The 21,822-nt window shown below is 45.0% G+C and overlaps 1 protein-coding gene across 6 annotated transcripts; it reads right to left on the reverse strand.

The window, feature by feature from the left end:
* Positions 1 to 4,312: 4,312 nt before the first annotated feature.
* ZBTB24 (zinc finger and BTB domain containing 24) lies at positions 4,313 to 21,822 on the reverse strand. Of its 6 annotated transcripts, none has more exons than XR_003793737.1 (7): positions 21,646 to 21,822; positions 20,014 to 20,997; positions 17,208 to 17,375; positions 16,625 to 16,703; positions 15,857 to 15,940; positions 7,977 to 8,058; positions 4,313 to 7,199 (listed from the first exon to the last, which is right to left on the reverse strand). XR_003793737.1 is itself a non-coding variant. In XM_029224132.1 (7 exons), exons 2-7 carry the CDS (start codon positions 20,966 to 20,968, stop codon positions 6,479 to 6,481), a joined length of 2,094 nt encoding a protein of 697 aa, XP_029079965.1. In that variant the 5' UTR covers positions 20,969 to 20,997; positions 21,646 to 21,822; the 3' UTR covers positions 4,313 to 6,478. The 6 variants fall into 6 exon arrangements, 4 of the variants coding, with proteins under 4 accessions (XP_029079965.1, XP_029079967.1, XP_029079966.1 ...); XM_029224132.1 differs by having other exon boundaries at positions 16,625 to 16,708; XR_003793738.1 differs by lacking the exons at positions 4,313 to 7,199; positions 7,977 to 8,058 and having other exon boundaries at positions 15,861 to 16,015.

A 21,822-nucleotide genomic window follows, 5' to 3' on the forward strand; every position in this document is an offset into this window, starting at 1 on the left:
CGCACAGAAACGAAGACCCAACACAGCAAAAATAAATAAATTAAGCTCCTACCCCCATCTTCTTAAAAAAAAAAAAAAAAGAATCACATTCTAATGTTTTTGCAAATAATCACTCCGGCAGTGGCCTAGGTCAAAAACCTGAGCCATTAAAACAGGATCCCTTTCCTCTAATCCACATCATATTCTGTCTTCCTGCAATGCCATCCTTACTTCACCTCCTAACCTTTCATCTCCTGGGCCTGGAGTCGGAAACTAGATCCCTAGCACTGCAGGTGACGGTTCTAAGCCACCCTATATATGACTTTACACCTGTAGGTCAGCGTGTTCAAATACCACAGCCATGGTCCTGGGTCAGGAGCCATGGCTGCAGTGTAACCAGGCAGACACAGCTCCTAATGTAAAAATAATTATCAGCTGAGACCAAAGTGTAGCGTGCTGTGGACAGATATGAAAGTGTGGCTTGATTGAGATCAGAGGGTCAGGGAGGATTAGAGGGTGAGGAAGCAACACTTGAACTGAATTCTGACAGATGTGCAGACGTTAGTGAGACAGAGAGTAGGGGGCAGAAACCTTTCAAGCCTGAGAAACTGCCTGCCTTAAAGCCTAAGGCAGAAAGTTGCTGGGTATGTTTGGGGAACAGCCAGGAAGACAGTGTGGTTGGAAGTGAGAATGGGGAAGGGACCCAAGAGGAAAATGGGTTGGGGATTTTATTCTGAGTGCAGTGTGAAACTGTAGGATTGTAAGCAGAGCAGAGATAACGATCGTGTTTGCATTAATAACATGATATCCACGCACTTAGCAAGGCACTCTGCTTGATGCTAAGGGCGCAATGGTAAGCCCAGATAGATCACCATTTCCAGCAGAGAAAGGGGTGCGGGAGGTGAAGAAAGGCAGGCCTTGGCAGGAGTCCAGGCAAGAGGATATGGTGATGGTGTAGCACTTGGGATTGAGAAGTGGATGGACTCAAAATATAGTTTGAGATGAAACTGACATAACTTGATGACGGATTGGGAGTGGGGGTGAGGAGGGGCCCATCAAGAGTGACTCCCAGCCTTCTTTCTTGGCTGCTAAGAGTGAGAGAATCGAAAATTTCAGTTTCTCATTCTTTCTTACCCTTCCCTGCAACTTTATCCTCTATATGCCGCTTTTTATTCAAATACCTTCCCCAGAAGTCAAAGTGTGATGATTGCACAGACTCTGAGATAACACAAGCGACAAAGGTTAAAAATACAAATATGTTCAAGATCTGTTTACTTTCCCATACTTTTGTTATGAGAGTACTTTCATACTTCAAACATTAAGATTATAGGAAAATCTGTTCAGAAGCCATTTAATCATACTAGAATTATCTATGAGAGGTAGATTTTTAAAATGTAAACATTCTTGTTTATATCCCTAATTTAGCCTAAGGACGCTTCAGTTTAACTTTTCATCTAACAAGGATAAAATACAAATGAACTAAAACCAAGAGCCAAACTATTCTTTTGGAAAATCTTCAAATCCATATTTTAAATCGAATATTATGGATATTAATTCAAAATAAATAATAAATCTATGCTCTAAGACCGGGGAAGTTCCCTGAGCTCTGCTCAAATTTTTCCCTTTCTACATAGTAGTAGAAAGGGATACAGTAGTATTTTTCACTTACATTAAAAAAGAAAAAAGCTAAGATCTCTTGCTAATGTTACCTAAACTTGTTACCTAAAAGCTTTCCTACTCTGGTACATTTCCAGTGAGAATGCTGATATGTGCATATAGTCCAGTCAACTTAAGTGTTTGTTGCTTAATTATGTGTAAAGAATTTGAAAGCAAGATAAACTATCGCAGTGACATTCCAGCTTCTTTTAGAGGTCATTCCTTTATACCTGCTGTTTACAAAAGGCAAGGGGGATTTTTTTTCTTTTTTAGAGGTAATTCCTCCAAACCTGCTCTTTACAAAAACAAGACAAAGTGTTTTCTTTCAATTCTTGAGAGTTTAGGCTTATTTACTTTGGAAACTGAGGATTAAATTTTACCTGAGTACTTATAAGGGTAACAAAAATAAAGTAAATCGGGCTTCCCTGGTGGCGCAGTGGTTGAGAGTCCGCCTGCCGATGCAGGGGACATGGGTCCGTGCCCCGGTCCGGGAAGATCCCACATGCCGTGGAGCGGCTGGGCCCGTGAGCCATAGCCGCTGAGCCTGCGCGTCCAGAGCCTGTGCTCCGCAACGGGAGAGGCCACAACAGTGAGAGGCCAGCGTACCGCAAAAAAAAAAAAAAAAAAAAAGAAAGAAACTAAAGTAAATCTGCCCAAAATATAAAATATCCTCAATCAGAAGTTTAAAAAAAGTTCAAACAGAAGTTCAGGTTAGTTAAAGCATTTTTGCTTTAGTAGTAACTTACAGCCAATTGGTAAATTTCAATTAAGCTTTAAATGAATAGTAGTAAAATACTGACCTAAGTATTATTAATATGGTAGTTACTGCATTTCTGTAGAAAGATTGTAACTTTTACTATTATTGTTCTATGTAAAAAGTTTATGATTGTATGCTAAAATTTCAGACACAGACCCTCAATTTTAGTCAAAAAGGTTCTATTACATAAAGCAGATCATATGTAAAGAGAAACCCAGCTTAAAGTTTTAAAAGGCTGATGGTATTAAGCCCATCTGGTGGAAGCAGCCACCCCTGTGCCCCAGTTCCGGCTCTGCCACTTACTGTGTGACCTCAGGCAATGGACTTCATCTGTTGGGGCCTCAGTGTTCTCATCCATAAAATAGGCATAATAATATTACCTCGTAGGAATGTCATGAGAATTAAGTAAAATATGATTGTGCTGCAAATGGGTTACAGGTGTGTCCCAGACACTGCTTCCCGCCTCACTCCAGCTGCCGTTGTTACTGGCTGAACTGTGTCCCCCATACCAAATTCACGTTGATGTCCTAACCCCCAGTACCTCAGAATATGACTGTTTGGAGGTAGTGCCTTTAAAGAGGTAACTAAGTGAAAATGCGGTCACCGGGGTGAGCCCTAATCCAGTATGAGTGGTGTCCTTATAAGGAAATTAGGACAAACACAGAGGAAGCCCATGTGAAGACACAGGGAGGAAAAGATGGATGGGAGGCCTCAGAAGAAACCAATCCTGCCAACACCTTGATCTCAGACTTTCAGCCTCCGGAATTGTGAGAAAATAAATCTCTGTCGTGTAGGCCACCCAGTCTGTCGTATTCGTTATAGCAGCCCTACCTAGCAAACTAATATGCCGGTCATGGCCAGCAGTGCCTGGAGTCCTCTAACTGAAAGGTACTGGATAAGTCTTTTTTGTGCACCACGATATGGAAAAGGTTTCAGAAGCCCTAAGATACAGACCTAACACACCTGGCTTTCCTCCTGGCCTACAGTAAAGACTCAATATGTGCCAGATATTGTTATTATTCCAATTTATGAAAACCTAGGTGTAAGCATCTATAATGAGACTCTCACATTCCTCAGCATCGTTTAACCGGTTGCTCACGTTTACAACACAAGAACCAAATGCAGAAAAATACACAGAGGAGAGGTAGAAAGAGGAGTTTCGAGAAACAGAGGGCCAAGCACAAGAACAACAGCTCATTTTGATGGCAAGAGCTCAAGTCTTCCCAAGGCTAGCCCTCTACTGACAGAAAACCAGAGATTCACCTGCAAAAGTGACAAGGTCGTTTCAGCAGTCTGAAAGCATAATATTCTACTAATCCCCAAGAAGTACAATTTGTATGTCTGCACTTATTAAAACAAGTATTTAAATTGTGCAAGCTTAGTACAAAATAAGTTGTGAAAAAATTAGCCAGCAATTTCTCAGACACAATAGAAACATTTTTACATACGTGTCATTTCCTTTGGGTGCAGTCACTGAACTTTAAAATTGAGGATGCCACCCTGGCGGTTGAGACTCCATACTCCCAATGCAGGGAGCACAGGTTTGATCCCTCGTCGGGGAACTAAGATCCCGCATGCAGCACGGTGTGGCCAAAACAAACAAAAAAACCAATGAAACCATAAAATTGAGGATTTCCTTCAAAGGGGCAGAATGTGTATTTGGGACACAGAAGAGAGGCTTGATTTATAAAGCTATCCTTTTCTCACTTCCCTTTCACAGCTGGTCAGATAACCCAGAACTCTTCCAGAAGAGATTTTCATGGCTGAGACTGGCTCTCACGCTAGAGATGGGTAGGCCTGTGCCACAGGAGCCACTAGCCACCTGTGGCTACCAAGTGCTCACAATGTGGCTAGTGTGACTGAGGAACTAGGTTTTATTTTTAATTAATTCTAATATAAATTTTAAAACTGATACTTGTTTCAGTTATTGGGGAAAAAATATGTCTGAAACTACTTGAATATGTGAATCTAGGTTTTCAACTGTAAATTGTATAAATCCTAAAAACAGATCAAGTGTGTCCCATGAACATCAGCGTCCAAACTGAGTGTGCAGTAAATGTAAAATACACACCAGATTTTGAAGATGTAGTATGAAAAAAATCAATGTCAAGTATTATTATATTTTAATATTGAATATTTACATGTTGAAATATTTGGCACATGTTGGATTAAATAAGCGATTTTATTAAAATTAATCTAACTTTCTTTTTATGTTTTTAACGTGGCTACTAGAAAATTTTAAATTACACCTGTGGCTCACATTACATTTATCTAAGCGCAGAGGCAGACTGTCATAAAGCTAGTTAAACTTGACTTGTAAATAGTCATATGACCATACTTCCTGAATAATCATCCAGCTACCCAGAGTGAGTAGTTAAGCATTTATCTGCTTTAATACTGTACATCTCCTGGAGAAAATGTGGGCCAGTAGGCTTTGAAAAGCTGGTAAAAACACTGCACTTCAACAATAAGGTTAAGGTAAATAGTTTAAATGACTGAAGTCAAGAACCTGAAATAATATTTAGGGCATAAGTGTATTTGTAAAAATTATATCTCTAGTCGGGCCTAATTTAACATACCTTGGTTGACACATATAAGATAAATCATTTATGAATTTCTGACTTATATACAATAAAATATACTTTGCTAGATATGTTAGAAAACTGCTTTCATCTTCTCTCAAACCTTAACAATTCTATATTACTTTAACCTCCCAACACTTATTTGACTCAGGTGGAAATCAAAGATCTCTAAAACAAAGAGTGACTGACATGAAGATCCTGTTAATTTTAGGGGTGATTACCCCTACTCTCCACCAGCATTATGTTAATTAACATACACTAGTGCCCACCTTTTCTCAAAAATCTTCTACCAGTTTACTTGAGAGAAAGTGGTCAGCGTATTCAATAAAATAGGCTGAGCTGGAAAAAACGTAACCCAAACATAATTTAATCTTCTGACGATTATTTAAAATCACACAACTACAGACACACGCTGGCTACTAAGTCTCTGAGGCTCAAAATTATTTTTAAGATTAGGGGAATTTACTTTTAAAAATTATGTGTCTATTTTGTGAGATTTAATCTACTTTGCAATAAAAATAGATTATAAGTTCCTATCTAAAAAGTTATCAGACACAATACATAGATCAACATTTTCAGAGATCAATTAGATTCCAGTAGAGTATACTTAACATAAGTTACACTGAATTTTATATTCCAGGATAATTAAGAAAGCTTTAACTTCACCATGGAGATCAAATATCAAAGCTGACAAAAATTCAGAATTTATTTGGGGTGAATATCTTGATCCAATTTCATACTTTAATTAGCCTTTTAAATTAAATTTTTAACAACCTGCTTTTAAAAAACATGTAAATCTATGTTTCTCAGAAAAGTCGAGTTTAGAATTTAAAAAAATAATCCTATTCTTTTGGCTTTCTTGTTTTGTGAATGTTGAGTTAAAATAGACATTTAGGTCATGTTGTCTTTGACTCTATCTTAAACACGACATGATGAGCCCACTGTACCACACAGAGATTAAACCTTGAGAAATTACTCTGTCTTAGGGGATTGGAAGTTATTAAAAGGACGGAGTCCCCAAAGTTGTAATCTGTCATATTCGGCCCCAACTTGTCTTGTAGTGGCAATTGTGTTGCCTAAGGGGGAAGGGACAACGAACCATTGTACCCAATACAACATATGATTTTCTTCATTCTAAAAAATAAAAAAATATAACTGGAAAGGTCAGCAAGACCATGACTATGGCTGTGAACATTTAATACTCACAGAAGAGTTTAATGCAATGCCCCCAAAGAAAAGTTACACAAGTCTTTAAGAGATGTAGTAAATGAAAATGAAAACCATTCATCAATATTGAAATGCTAAATCCAAATCAGTATTAGATATAAGACACAATATACACATCTTGCCTCTTGGATGGACGCTATCGGCTGGCTCAGTGAGCTACCACATCTCTGTAAGAATCTTAAGTGAGCGTTGCAGAAAGCCTGACTTCAAGCACACAATCCAGTCACAGCGGGCTGACGGAGAAGAGGCCGACGGAGCAGCCAGGCACGTGTTCGGGTCAGCTCTGCTCCTGGCTGAGCGGCGTGGACTGGGGCACCTGGTGGGCGGGTGGTGGCGGAGCAGGCTCCTGTGTCAGCTGTAGGTGCTGAGCTGGATCTGAAGCACTTGCTAAATGGAGCTCCCCTGTTTGCTCTTGATGGGCGTGAAGATGTTCCAGAGTTTCCTTGGAAAGTGTGATGACGTGCACTGGCTCGGTTTGTGAGGGTTCCATCTGGCTTTCAATCATATTGAGGCTTTGAATGTGTTCTGTTTGCTCCTGTTGAGCTGAAAGAATTAAGTTCTGCAGTTGCTCTGGCTGCTGCGTGAGCAGGGTGAGGTTAGCAGCCTGGTCTGCCGTCATGTTCTGGGAACTCTCTGCAGTGACGATGCTGATTCCTTGGCTAGGACCAGGCATGAAATTGATGTTATGTACAGAATCAGTTACAAGAAGCTGAATTTCCTGCTCTCCGGAGGTAGAGAGTTGATAGGGCTGCAGCTGAAGAATATTCCTGACCTCTTCAGCATTATTATTGCCGGAAACGCTGCTGGCATCGGACGCATGTTTCTCTTTGCTATGAATTTTTAAGTGAGCCTTCAAGTTGTCTAAGCGAGCAAACTGTAAGTTACACTCAGGGCAGGAGAAAGGCTTTTTGCCCGTGTGCAGAATGCAGTGTCTCCTCTTGGCACTCGAGTCAGAGAAGGATTTGCCACACACGGTACAGGAATATGGCTTTTCTCCTCTACGAGAAAGTATACATTTCATTTTAAAAACAGGAAGATCTATTTATCACTTCCTGATCATTTAGGGAGAAACAGTCAAGAAGAGGGGAAAATCAACCTGACTGGGAAGCATAAGTCATGGGTTCTCTTACTAACTTAAGTACTTGGACCAAGTCACGCCTGCCATGGACTTCAGTTTCTAATCTTAAGAAAAAAAAAAAGAATGGCAGGGAGGGGTGTTTGAGGACAGGTGGTAGATGGGGCTGTGATGCTGGGTCAGATATGATAAAACTTGATGATTCCACAGTGTGTATTTCAGATAAGAAGGTAAATAGTAATAAATTACACACCAAGTTCTTTTTTGTTTTTAGCTCTCACAGCCAATTTTTAGATTCTAGAAGCCAAATAAATATATATGATTAATTTCAATATTAAAAATTTGAGTAGCCCCTAATTATCTGTGTTAGAAGAACTACTAAATCAAATCCGGAAATAAGTTGTGTGAACAAATAATTTTTTCAGAAAATATTAAATATTTAGTTTTGACTGAAGATAAATCAAAATTTAAGAAATGACATCAATAACGCAAACTTTTGCTGGCCAGAATCAGTTTTCCTGATCTGGCCTAAGTGAGGAATTTCTTTATTGAAAAGATAAAACAAAATAATAAACTGCCCAGGAAATTCTACTAGAGTAATAATTTGGGGAAAAGGACTATATAGGGAATGTATGTCACCCTACTGAACACCAGGGTTGGATGAGGATTCCATGTGAGAAAAGGATCTGCAAAACTTTACCGATGGATCCTGATGTGGGTCTGAAGAGAACTCTTTGCTGTGAAAGATTTGCCACAGATTTCACAAGTAAATGGCTTCTCACCTAAAAAAGGGGAAAGCATTCAGAAATATACATCCAAAATAAAACAAAAAGCAAAAACCACCCCACAGTTTCACAATATAAAAAAGAACAAAGGCAATACCACTTGAACCCTCAATAAGCATGAGTGAATGAATGAAGCACTTAGCGAGCACCTACTACGTACCTGAGTACTGTGTCCTAGGTGCCAGGAGGATACAGAGAAAGTGGGTACGGTTCTTTCCCTCAAACACTTAAACACTGAAACAAGGGGGTAAGTGATTCTACGAAGGACACACATTCGCTCCTGTACAGGCCACCCTTAGGTAACTTACACTCCCACACTTTACTGCTTGACCTTCCGAAGGGCCCCTGAGTACCAGGGTGACTTGTGGATTATTCACATTTATATCTACCTTCCCAGTGTATCCAGAACCTAAACACTTCTCACCACCTCCACTGCCACCCACCCCTGGCCCAGGCCGCCATCACCTCCCTGCAGCAGCCTCCTTGTGAGTTTGCCCACTTCTGCTCTGCTTCCCCGTCGTCCACAATGAACGAGGCAACTGGAGTGACCCTTTACACAGTCAGATCCTACCACGCTCTGCTGCAAGTGCTCGAATGGCTCCCCATCCCATCCAGAGATAAGAGCCAAAGCCCTGGGCCTACAAGGAATCACAGCTCTGACAGATCTGTCCACCTACTGCCACTCCTCACCCCAAACCCACCTAACCTCACCAGGTACTCTCCCCTGCTCATCACACAGCCCCTGGAGAGGCCCTGAACACCACACCCCAAGCAAGCCACGCTCAGGGCCCTCGCACTCATCATCCCCTCCCTCTCCCTGGCATGTCTCCCCCAGGGTCTCCCAGTGTGGTTCACTCTCCACACTGCCTTCAAGTCTCTGCTCAAGTGTCACATTACCAGTGAGGCTTTATCACCACCCAAAGCACTGCCCCAGCATGTCTTGGTCCACTTCCCAAGTCAGTTTTCCCACAATGCTATCGCTGCCTTATATACCGTATGTTATTTATTATACCTATCTCTCCCAGTCTTATGTAGGATGATCTGTGAGTCTGCCTACTCCTAGGACCCCAGTGCCTAGAACTGGGCCCCGCACACTGTTCCAGAAATCCTTGTTGAGTAAATGAATTTCACAGAGTGGGAACTGAGGCCCACGTAAGATGTCGTGACTGTTCCACACGCCTAGTGGGGTCTGGCATTTTTTTTTTTTTAAGAAATAAATTTATTTATCTATCTATTTATTTATTTATGGCCGCATTGAGTCTTCGTTATTGCACACAGGCTTTTTCTAGTTGCGGCGAGAGGGGCCTACTTTTCATTGCGGTGCGTGGACCTCTCATTGCGGTGGCTTCTCTTGTTGTGGAACACGGGCTCTAGGCGCACGGCCTCAGTAGTTGTGGCTCGCAGGCTCTAGAGCGCAGGCTCAGTAGTTGTGGCAAACGGGCTTAGTTGCTCCGCGGCATGTGGGATCTTCCTGGACCAGGGATCGAACCCGTGTCCCCTGCACTGGCAGGCGGATTCTTAACCACTGAGCCACCAGGGAAGTCCCTGACAATTTTAATAAGGCTTCAACAGCATTTATTTAGCGATAGTTTATACACTGCACATACAATGACAGACTGCCATGCCCTCCAGAAATGCAACTAAGTGATCCTAACGCAGGCAAGGGAACTATGAATTTGAAAAAAAAAGAAGAAAAAGAAAAAAGAAAAATCCCACTTAACTATATAACAAGGGATGAGTGAAGTGGGGGATGGTCAGGTAGCTTCCCTTTCACAGCCATCTACTAGAAAATTCAGGTGAGATGTTTCCCCAAGTTCAGTCTAGGCAGAGGACACTTGTGACAATTTGGGTGAGTCTGCGTCTTTGCAGCAGTAACTCTTACCACTCCAAAGGTTAAAACCAGGCCACTGTCATTCTTTCCACAGCTTTCCAACCAGAGCTGCGTTCTATTCTGATCTCGGTTTTTCTCCCTCTCCCAATTCCAAGACTGAGTACCTGCTCTGTCCGCCTGTCACTGTAAAGTTCTGTGTGGGGAGCACATACAACAACGTTCACATTATCATTCAATTCCATCTGGGGTTGCAACACCTCAGGAATTTTGTTGGCAAATGTTTTCAATACTGGAAACTCTTTCCAGAAACATCCTCGAGCACAGTAAGAAGGCAAATTTTCCTAGCCAACGTGAATCTGGGGAAAGTCTTCCTACTCCTCTGGTTCCTAACTTGTTCTGGTAACGGTTACACGGCTCCACTGCCTCCGGTTCACCGACACATTCCTTCTTCCTTTGCCTCAGCTCTACAAGGATGGGCGGACCCTCAACAAAGCACGGAGCTGAGAAACAAAAAGGAAACAAAAGACAGGATCACAGCCTCAAAAAGATACATGTGGTAATCAAGTACAGCGGCAGGGCTGCAGCTGACTAAACACTCAAATGAGTGGTATCAACAATTCTGTGGACAGGATGTGTGAGGACGAGGCAGGAGCTGGCTGGACTGGAGAGAGGCCCCATTCAGGTACTAGGATAAGCAGAATGACCAAACAGCAGGTGTCAGAAATGGCCACAGGGAGGACAAAGAGGGATGAGGATTCACTCTGACGAGCGTGGGACCTAAAAGGTGAGGCCAGGCCACGAAGAGCCGTAAATTCCAGGCAGTGGACCCGTGGAACTTCTGGACGTTTTTAGCAGAAGACAGACAGGACAAAGTACTAAGAAAATATATGTGGGGACGGTGGGTAGGGGCGGCTGTAGGAATCTGTGTAACAGTCTAAGCCACAGTGCCAAGGCCTGGACCAGGAGGTGCAGGAAGCAGACAGAGAGGAAAGAGAAAAGGTGAGGTGACAGGGCCTGGGTGGCAGCGGGGTCAGAAGGGAGTTGGTTACAGGAGGATCAGACAATGGCAATGAAAGGACAGGGCAGAGACACGAGTGCAGGTTTCACCCAGGGGGATGCTGACAGAAATATTTAAGTAACTCAGAAGTTTTCCTTCCAGACCCTCTCCTCAGCTGTGCATGCCACTCATCCCACCCCACTCTGACGACCTGTGAATCCCCATCCCAGCTCCAGAGGGTACCGACTCCTGCGGGCTTGTTGGGTAGCATGGCCGGGTTTCCTACCCCATTGGCTAAAACCCACGTGACCATCTTGGTTAACGCAGCAGCATCCAGCCCCTGACCCAGCCAGGCCCGACAGTCCAGTCTGCTCCGAGTGCACATTCGACTGGCCATCTAGTTCTGTACATTTAAATTCCTCAAACAGCTGCTTTCGTTTTCTTCAAAAATCAACAACGTTCACTGTAGAAGACTCAAATAATACTGAAAAGCACAAAGTGTACATAAAACACTCAGAATTCCCCTGTAGATTGCCACCTCACACTGTGATGAAACCTTTACAGGCGTCTCTGTGCACACACACAGGTGATATACTATGTACACCATGAGTTCGGCCAGTGCATGCTGGTCTGTAACGTCAAACGGGAATGGAAAATTCATCTTAAAAAAAATGGTTAAAAATAAACAAACAGACATTTTAAAATGGTGTTTTGTGTTCCACTATGTATCTTGTCCAAAATTTACCTAACTAATCCCTTACTGAGGGACATTTAGGTCACTTTTAAGCCTGTAACATTATAAACAATCCTGCTTATGTTGAACATCCTTATGCAAACATCTTTTCCCAACTGGACAGCTTACCTTTTGATTCACATTGCCAAAGTTCTTTCCAGGAAGTTCCCAAATTCCTTTCCCATCAACAGAACTTAAAGATGCCCACTTCCTCACATATTTGTCAATCTAATGGGCCAAAAGAAATGCACATTTCTTTTTCCCTGACAATTAATGCAGTTAACATCGTTTCAGACGTCTACTGGCCATTCCTATGTCTTTTTCTGTGATATGCCTTTCAGGTCCCCCTGCCCAGTTTTCTCCTGGGCACTCATGTTCCCATATTTGGGCTATTAACACTTCATCACATATGCAGTGACTCTTTTTTTCCCAGACTAAAAATCTCGTAAGTACATCTCTTCTGTCCACTCTCTTGACTTGAAGGCCTTCATCTTTCTTCCCCAGAGCCTGGTAACTGGCTCATCCCCAGGACTTTCCCTCTCTGACCATCCTCCTGGGGCTGCCTGAGTCCTTTTCAATGCACGAACCAAAATATGCCTCCTCTCTGCCCAAAGACCACCCCCTGCTTCACCAGGGGCCTGCCCCTTGTCAGCAATCTCACTCTAGCTGTTCACCGTGGAATTCCTCACTACGGCCCTCGGATGCCGGCCTCTCACATCGTCAACCCCACGCATCCTGTTCCTGTCTGGAAACACCTCTTCCAGCTTCCTCTGTCTGTCTAGCACTTACTCTGGCTTCAAGACTCAGGTCCTTCCTCTGGGACGCTTTCCCAGACCTTCCTAGGGAAAGTGAAACACTTCTGTCCCTATGTTCACACCTCTACTGGGGCTCGTATCACGCTGTACTGAGGTTCTTACTAGATCACATGTAAACTCTAGAAGGGTATGTTACAGTGAGGGACCCCCACGTCTCTCAAAGTTGGGGATGAGCAACGTTAAAGGATAGTCTGAAAACATGGCTGAGATTTAGGAAGTTTCAAATCCAATCCAACAAAATGAGGCTGTGAATGAATGAAAGCTGTGGCTCAATTAACTGTGTCACAGGCAGGGGATCTACCTGGGAGTAGTGGGAGCCCACAGGGGAGGATCAGTGTTTACCTAACACCACACAAGGGACAGGGACACTGGAGGGCTGGGACTCTACTGCGGTCAGAGGCCATGCACCAGGCTTCTCCATGACCTGGGCTAATTCTCTGAACTTGCCCCCAGCTCACCAAGCAATCTTGGGATCACTAATTTGGTTTGCAGGTACAGTGATGTCAGGAAGGTGGTACTGCAGACAACAGAGAGGTGCAGCTCCTTTGTTAAGTGAACACACTCTATGGTTTATCACTCCTTTGCTTGGCATGGCTTGGCTCAGTTCCTGAAAGCCTGACCAGCTCCAGGTATAGGGAAAGAACTGAGCTGCAGCGACCTCGTTGGCACTGCCTGTCATCTTGCTTCCCTTTCAAGTTGCATCCGTCCCCCCATCCCCCACCCCCGCCACTGAACATGCCCTCTAGGGAAGAAAGCACCTCTTGTTTATCTCTGATTTTTTTGTGCTTGGCAAAGGATATCTAACCCAGAGAGAGTTTGCACTTAAAGAGCTAAGAGAAGAGAGTCTTGGTTTTCCCATGGGTGTGGCCCTCTCGGCAGGACCCGCCTGCCCTGCTGGCAGCTGTCCTCACCACTGTCCGTGGAGGCTGAGCGCCAGCTCTGCCAAGCAGCCTCTCCCAAACCTTCCTCTCTGCCCGGGGAGCAGGCAAGCGGCACCCCAACTCTTTTCAACACCAATACTGTGCATATTCTCCAGGCTAAGGACAGAAGGGTCACAGTCTCTGCTTCCAAGAGCCCAATCTTTTGACGGGTTTGACCTCTTATCTCTCAGTCAGACAAACCACTTTACAGAGTCCCTGTCATCTCCTCTCCCACCCATCGCATCCTCCACTTCTCTCTTCTGCTCCTCAGGGTAGCGGGTGGAGCAGAGTTTGCTGGGATCCTGGAGAGAGGACTCGTGCTGCTTTCACCCCCAGTTCAGGCCTGGTTCTCCTCAGAAAGACCAGAAGCCTCACTGACACCTTACGCTCAGAAGATGAAACGTCTCACCCCGGGCACTGTGCCACGTAACCGAGACAGCTCGGCTCTCCTCCACCTCCGCCCTCCCGTGGGGGTTCTCTTCACAGCCCCACACGCTGCCTACAGGCCCCTGTGTAAGCACGGGAATCTCGACTGCTGCTCGCGGTGCCCCCTGAGCTCGGGCACAGATACCCAGCCGTCTCCTCCGCTCGTGCACCTGGGTGCCAAACAGACGTCTCACGCCCCATGTGTCTAAAGTCTAACTCTCCATTTGTCCCTCCGTCTTCCCCGGGTTCTCACCCTTCTGGCTGCTTCCGCCTCCCCTCCGCTCACCCCCATATCCAATCACGGGCCCATCACGGGAGTCTTCCTTCAGAATACATCTGGCGCTGGGCCACTCGCCGCCTCCCCACCACTGCCGCCCTGCACCAAGCCCTGCGCCAAGCCCCTGTCCAGCACCGCCTCCTAATGGGTCTTTCCACCCTCCTACGGGCGCCTCCGCCCCTGCCTCACCCCTACGGGCACCTCCGCCCCTGCCTCACCCCACATGGGCCCCCCGGCCGCTGTGATCCTATTAAAATTCTCTGTTAAAAAAAAAAAAAAAAAAATTCTCTGTTACATCATGTCACTCCTCGCAGTAAAGCCATCCCATTCAGAATAAAATCCAAAGTCTTTACTGTGCCTTCAGAAGTTCTTAGGCGTAAGCGCACACTAGAAAAACCTGGGGAGCTTTTAAAAATGCCAATTCCAAGGCCTCATCCCCAGTCACTTCGATCAGAATCTCTGGGGGTGGGACCAGGCTTTGTCTTTTTAAAAGCTTCTCAGGGGGTCGAAGCACACAGCCAGGCCGGGAACCCGTCACACGGGCTCCAGCAGCCTCTGATGTCCACCCACACTACACACTCCTACTCCCACCGCCCCGGCTCTGCCCCGGCACCACTCTGCACCTCGGTCTCCTCTGCCTAGGACGCTCTTCTCCAGGGTAGACACGACGGCTCACTCACTCCCCACAGCATGCAGATCTCCATCTAAGATGGCACCTCATCAGCAAGGCCTTCCCAGACACGCCCCCGCGTCAAAGGGCAGCTCCCCCTCCTGCCTCCTGCCCCTACGTTTCGTCCTTCAGAGCACTTATCCCCACCTAACAGGTTACTCACTCGCTTGTTCTTTGTCTCCTGTTTGAATGTTAACCCCTCAAGAGCAGGGGCTCTGTCCATCTCAGGCAGTGCTGTATCCTCAGGGCCCACAACAGTGCCTGGTACCCAGTGCCTGGTACTGTTCAGTAAATATGTGTTAAGTGGATGAACTAAATTTCACAGAACCTGTTAATGATGTCTGTAGAAAGACTGTATAGAGATCCATTTTCATAAAACTCATACCTTATGAGATATTTAAGAGTAAATGACTTTGAGAAAAATTGTGTTTTCAAAAAAATGTCCAAAGCAACAAAAAGCAATCTGATATATAATGTTGGTAGACAATTTAACAGACTCATTAAACTATCAATCTAGAATAGGAAGCTTTTCTTAGAAAAACTAACAGGCTTCTTTTTAAGAAATGTTTCTTTTTAAGAAATGCTTCTTACCCAAAGTTCTAAAAGGCCCACATTTTCACTTTTCTGATCTTAAATGAAAGAATTTGACCTGCCCTAATTGATCCTGCCTCCTCTTCAACCTGGAAGCGGATTTTTCTGGAGGTGGTGATACTTAAGTTATAAGTACTGGTTCTAGGAGAGAAAGTGGAAAAATCCTCAGTGCCTGTGCTGCCTTAGTGTCTGCTTCATTTTCTAAAAAGTTTACCTTGATAATCTTCAATGCTGAGGTAAATTAAAATTTAAACACGCAACCTGATTCAGACTTGTACTATTTTGTGGTATTAGATGAGGTTTCATTTACGAACAATGCTCAGTAAGTACGCTCCATTTTGCTAACCTACAGACATGTGATGTCCCCACAGGGTTGTGTGACAGCATTCTGCCTAGGCTTTTTACGTGACCTACTTATAAAATTCCCACACAATTTACAAAAACACAGTCTGAGGAGGGGACTCCCAGTACTTCATTTCTCGCTCCCCTAAAAACATAAAGCACACTAGAAAGACAGGGTGAGATGGACTTTTACCTGTGTGTGTCCGCAGATGTTTCTTTAGCTGAGACACATCCATGAATTTGCGGTGGCAGTGGTTACATTCCGGTAACGAGTGGCCTTGTCGCAACAATAAAAAAAGTGTCAGTGCATATATGCTGTCCCTGCATTTCTTCAGTGATTTGTGTTAAAGCACTTCCCTGAAAAATAGTCACTTTAAATATGGTGCTTTAATAACACAACAATTTTTAAATTAAATTTGGTAACAGTTAATAGTTTCCTAGGCATCTCGACTCACTGCTTCCCCAACAGAGGTGGGACCCTTCCTGTCTCCCTAAGTGTTATCTCCTTTTTCCCTCAACGCACTGGTGTCACTGTGGCCAACCGATCTCAAATGATGCTCCTAATCCCCCCTCCATTTATTATCAGTTGGCAGGAAAGAAAAAAGCACAATAGGTGGAGTCAGGCTGCAGAAAGCCTGGACTGATGGCTAGGGGGTGGTGACACCTCTGTCCAGGCACCACTAACAGCTAATCGACTGGTGCCCTCTTAGTCAACTGGTGCCTTGAACAATACCAATTTTGCAGCGTTTCTGTGTGTGGCACCGAAACTGCAATATAAAAATTTAATATAAATCACAAGGTAGCAGAGAGTAACCCAAGGACACCTAATTTAGATTGCTTTTTAAGAACTATTTCCCTAAAAACTCATTTATCTTCTACAACATGAACCTACTGTTTCGGAAATAATTTGTATTTGTGTTTCTCCCCCAGCCAATCCAAATTTTCTCTCACTGTATTGTACCTGTATGAACTCGGTAATGGCTCTTTAGTTGTCTTTTCTGGCTGAAATATTTTCCACACTGATCACATGTAAAAGACTTCTGTCCTGCCAAACAAAACACGCAAAAAACTATAAAGAACTGGAATGCTCACTAATAAGGTAAGTATCACAGTGGGCCCAGATCCCCATTTTCTACAAATAACACAAGTGACTTGTCTACAAACCCAAATGCCTTCAGAGTCTACCACAGTAACATAAATGTGCAAAAGCGTGTAAGGCAACAGGGAGTGATGGAGACCGGGGCAGAACTGGAGAATTCAGGTTCCCCCCCAAAGGCATCCAAAGTAAAATAATTCTAAACTCTGGTGCTTAAACAAGTCATGACTGCACACTGCACCCCCGGCAGCCAGTTTATAAACCCGAGTTTAAGGCTCAATGCTGCGCAGAACTCTAAACTACACTCTGACAGATGCACAATTCTGTCCTTCAGCGGTATCATGTGGGGAATGATACGAGGCTGAGAAAAGACCATTTAGATCACGGTAACGCCCACCCCAGGAACGGGGACCTGGTGGCGGCCGGCTCCCCGGCACAAGCCCGCTACCTGAGTGCAGGCTCATGTGCTCCAGCAGTGAGTGCTTGGTGGTGAGAGCCTTGCTGCACACGGTGCAGGTGTACGGCCGCTCGCCTGTGTGCATCCGGGTGTGGACCTGCAGCGAGTGCTTCTGGGCAAAGCCTTTTCCACACTCATTACATTTGAAAGGTCGCTCCCCTGGAATAAGAGCCCCAGAAACATGATGTAAGCAAGAATCTGCACATCCTTCTGTCCCCTCCCAAATTAAAACAACAGTGAACAGGAGAGACAACATCAGCAATAACATTTTGCAAGATGGAGCTAGACGAGTCCTACACCAGCGGTGAGGAGCGCTGAGATACACACGACCTAATTTAAGACAGAGCCTCCACAAGGTCAGGAATTGGTGGCACCTGTTATCTCTGAAAATAGGGGTGAGGGAGGATAAATGACAGTCCGTTTCAAAGGTAGTTAGGCCCCCCAGGTCCAGTCTCCTACTCCATGTAACCAGGAGACTGACCCTCTCCCCAGCAGAAGATGGAGACTGTTCTCTGAAGAGGGTAAATCGGATGAAGGATCTCTGGACTAGGGGTCTCAGGGTTAGAGGTCTCCTAGCGCAGTGGAGCCACTACCACAGGGAGAGCAAGTCAAAGTTCACAGCTGGGATGAGACTCCCCCCAGCCTTCTGCCCCCTCCTGCGCTAGACGCTGGCAGCCAGGCCCACAGCCCCCAGGTGGGAGGTGGAGCATCTTCTCCTGGAATGCGAAGGGCCGGCAGTAAGAGAGCTGAAAATGTGATGCGGGGTATCAGCAAGATGCCTACAGGCCCTGTCTACATCTGCAGAGTTGCCAGTAGCTTTTAGCAAACCATTCTTGCATGTAATTAAACATGATAAAAAAAAAATCTTTTAGCAAACCATTCTTGCATGTAATTAAACATGATTAAAAAAAAATCACCAGACAGTCAAGGAAGGTCTTTAGTAGTAGAAATAGACACCAAAACGGATAAGAGAAAAAGCAGCTTGCAGAAAACAGACTGCCCAGAGTGAAGAAAGCATTAAAAATTAACAAATAAGTAAATGTTGTTATTAACAGGCTCACTAAAAACAAACAAAAAAAGAATTTAGAGAACAAAAGAGCTCCTAGAAGTAAAAAAAAATAAGAGTAGAAATAGAAAAACAATAAAAGTTGAAAGATAAAGTGGAAATCTCCCAAAAAGTAGAGCAGAAAGTGATGGAAAATAGGAGACAAAAGATAAGAAAATTAGAGGATGAGTCCAGGAGGTTCAACATCCAAATGGGAGGAGTTCCAGAAAGAGAGAGCAGAGTAAACAGAGGGGAACCGTCTATGAAATAATTCATGAAATTTTTCTGGAACTAAAAGGTGGTTTTCCAGACTGTATGGATCTACTGGTAACCACTCAAATGGAAGAAAAGAGACCCATACTAAAGTGATTCAGTGCAAAATTGCAGAAACCACTGGGAAAAGGGAAGATGCTACATGCTGTTTTCCTTAATGAATCTTGTAGCACTATTTAACTCCTTAAACTAGCCTCTGTCACAGTTCAACAAATATTTCTCAAGTGTCTATTGTGTTCAAAGAACCAAAATTCAGGGTCTCAGTCTATCTGTACTTAAAATCTCCAGGGAGCTTTTAAAAACACCAACACTCCAGGCAATGAAATCAGAAGCTCTGGGGCTGGGACCCAGGCCCTGGTAGTTTTAGAAGCTCCCTTGGAGACTAAAACATGCAGCCAGGTTGAGAACCACACTGCTGGATGCTGCCAGGTCATAAGACAGCAGGCTGCTGGATGACAGGTTTTAAGTACCAGACCCTATACTTATGCTTACAATTAGGTTGAGGGGTAGATTACAGGTATATAACTACAGCCTGACCCAAAGCAGAGTGAGTTAGGTACGTTAAGAGAGAGCTCAAAGGAGGAGGGATTTCTGGCTAGGGCTGCACTGTCAGCCTAGCCACCATCTGAATGGTGGCTATTCAAATTAATTAAAATAAAATATTCAGGGGCTTCCCTGGTGGCGCAGTGGTTGAGAGTCCGCCTGCCGATGCAGGGACGCGGGTTCGTGCCCCGGTCCGGGAAGATCCCACATGCCGCGGAGCAGCTGGGCCCGTGAGCCATGGCCACTGAGCCTGCGCGTCCGGAGCCTGTGCTCCGCAACAGGAGAGGCCACAACAGTGAGAGGCCCGCGTACCGCAAAAAATAAATAAATAAAATAAAATAAAATAAAATATTCAGTTCTTTAGTCACACTCACCACATGTCAAGTGCTCAAAATACACAAGTGGCTAGTGGCCACCAAAATGGACAGCATAGATATAGAACATTTCCATACTCACAAAAGAGCTATTGGCCAGTACGGGGCTAGAGGGACCAAAAAGGAAAAGGCATTTACAGCTAGGTGGCTGAGTGACAGAGCTGTCCAGACATATCTGGGCAAAAACACAGCTATGGTCAAGATGAGGAATCTTCAAGAATCATAAAGCATATTAACTTTGGCTACAGCTTGATTCCTGGACATTCAAGCCTTGAACCAACAACTTCAAATAAGTAGAGAGGTTTTGGAATCAGGTTCCTTGGGTTCAATTCCCACCTGTCACTACATGGATGCCCTGGGCAAGTTACCTTCAGCTTTCTAGACTTAAGTCTTTGCATCTGCACAATATTAACTGTCTCACAGGACTGTTGTGAGAATTCAATGCAATAACATGTATACTTTATTACAATGCCCATCACATAGACATTGCACAATAAATGAAAGCTGTTATTATTGTTACTTCTCCAAAACATATTCCAGTAAGCTGTGAAAGAGTAATTACCCGTGTGGCTTCTCTGGTGGATTGCTAAAAAGTGATTATACTTAAACACTTTGCCACAGTCTTTACAACGGGCCTCGGGGCCACTGGGGCGCTTCCTCCTTCCACAGACCCTCTTGGCTGAACCCTGGTCGTCTTCATCCCCAACTAGTTTATAATCTTTCAGTTTGACGGACCTCCGAATCCTCCGCTTGCTGCACCGATTCTGGTTGTCCTGCCCATCCTGGATCTTGGGATCACAGTTCTCATCTTTTTCAGCTGGCATTTCCTCCCCTCTACCTGGCTCACAAGCCGGCTCAGATTCTTCCAATTCTTCTGCTGGAATCTGTTCATTCAGTACACCATCGTCTCCCTCTTTAACCACAAAGTTTTGTCTATTCTGAACTGAATTGTTCACCCTCAGCTGTATTTCTTCCTCTGCAGCCAGTTCTGATTTCCCCTCCTGCATACTGTTGACTTTTCTTGGTCTTCCCCGTTTCCGCTTTGGATGATCATTTTTCTTATTAGAAATAACAACCACTGGAGCGCCAGCTGTGTTCAAAGTCAGTGGCTTTGGGGAGCTATGATTATTTTGAAAGTCTGTGTAAGCCTTTACCAGGTCATAGACTTTTAAGAACTGGGCAGTAGCCAGGATTTGTTCTGTACTTTTCTCACTGGCCTGGAGACAACCCGTGTAGATAAATTCCAGCAGGATACTAAACGTGTCGGCAACCATGCCTTCCAGCATATAAATGGACTGGCCAATCTCCCCCTCTTCAGCAAACATCATTGAGAAGTATTCACTACTGGCAGCAAGTAAGGCTTTGTGGGCCCGGAAATGCACATTCTCCACGATTAAAGTAATGTCACAGAGGAAGCCTTTCTTCCTCTGATCCTCGAAACTGGCCAGGATGGTGTCACTGTGAGTGTCTGAGTGTACAACCAGCTGCCCAGAAGGCTCTGATGATGTTTCTGCCATTTTCTTTAGAAGCCCAAGAAGGATTAAACCTGAAATAAGAAAATAATGTTTAAAAAGGAGGAGGCATTCTCTAACAAGATTAATCCCAGCCCAATGGAACCTACTAGTCACTTCACTTTGTTGGCTAAATTTCATCATTTACCACTTTTAAAAGACTATTTAAAAACTTAGCTTTGGGTTCTCACTCCTATTGTACCATTACCCAGCTGGGTGAACTTCCGACATCCACGTGACCTCTCAGGGTCTGTTTTCTGCTCTGTAAAATGAAGGAATTGGGCTCAACCATCTCTAAAGTCCTTCCCTGCACTAACTTTCCATAGTTGCACAAACAGAAGAATGAGAACTACAGTGTCGTCGATTTTACATATTATTAGCCATTTTGTCTGTGACACAAAAATAGAAAGAGCGAAGAAAAACAAAGTGAATTGGGGTAGCTGCAATGAAGTATCCGGCCTCCCTCTGGAAAGGCGGCGCGGACCGCCCAGGCTGGCGCCCGACGGTGCGGGGAGCTGAGGGCGCGCGATTCCCCGGAGCCCGCCGAGCTGGGAGCGGGCCGCGGGGGAGGTCCCTACCTCCGACCCTGGACCTCTTGGGTCGGGCCCGGGAGCTGCCGGCTGGGGAGGGGTCGACACGGCTGCGGTGCCGCGCCACCGACGGATGGCCAGTGGCGGACCTACCTCTCCGGACGCCCGGCAGAGTCCAAATCGCGGGTGGCGCACACGGGGCCTGGCGGGCGCACCCACGCCGGGCCCGCCCAGGCCCCCAGCTCCGCCCGGCCAGCCTCTGCCGTCTCCGGGCCGCGCGGCTTCTGCCCCTGCGCCGCCGCCGTCGCCGCAGCCAACACGGAAGCGCCG

This window comes from Monodon monoceros, unplaced genomic scaffold (assembly GCF_005190385.1).
Source record: "Monodon monoceros isolate NGI ecotype Baffin Bay Population unplaced genomic scaffold, NGI_Narwhal_1 Super_Scaffold_15, whole genome shotgun sequence".
Taxonomy (NCBI): Eukaryota; Metazoa; Chordata; class Mammalia; order Artiodactyla; family Monodontidae; genus Monodon; species Monodon monoceros.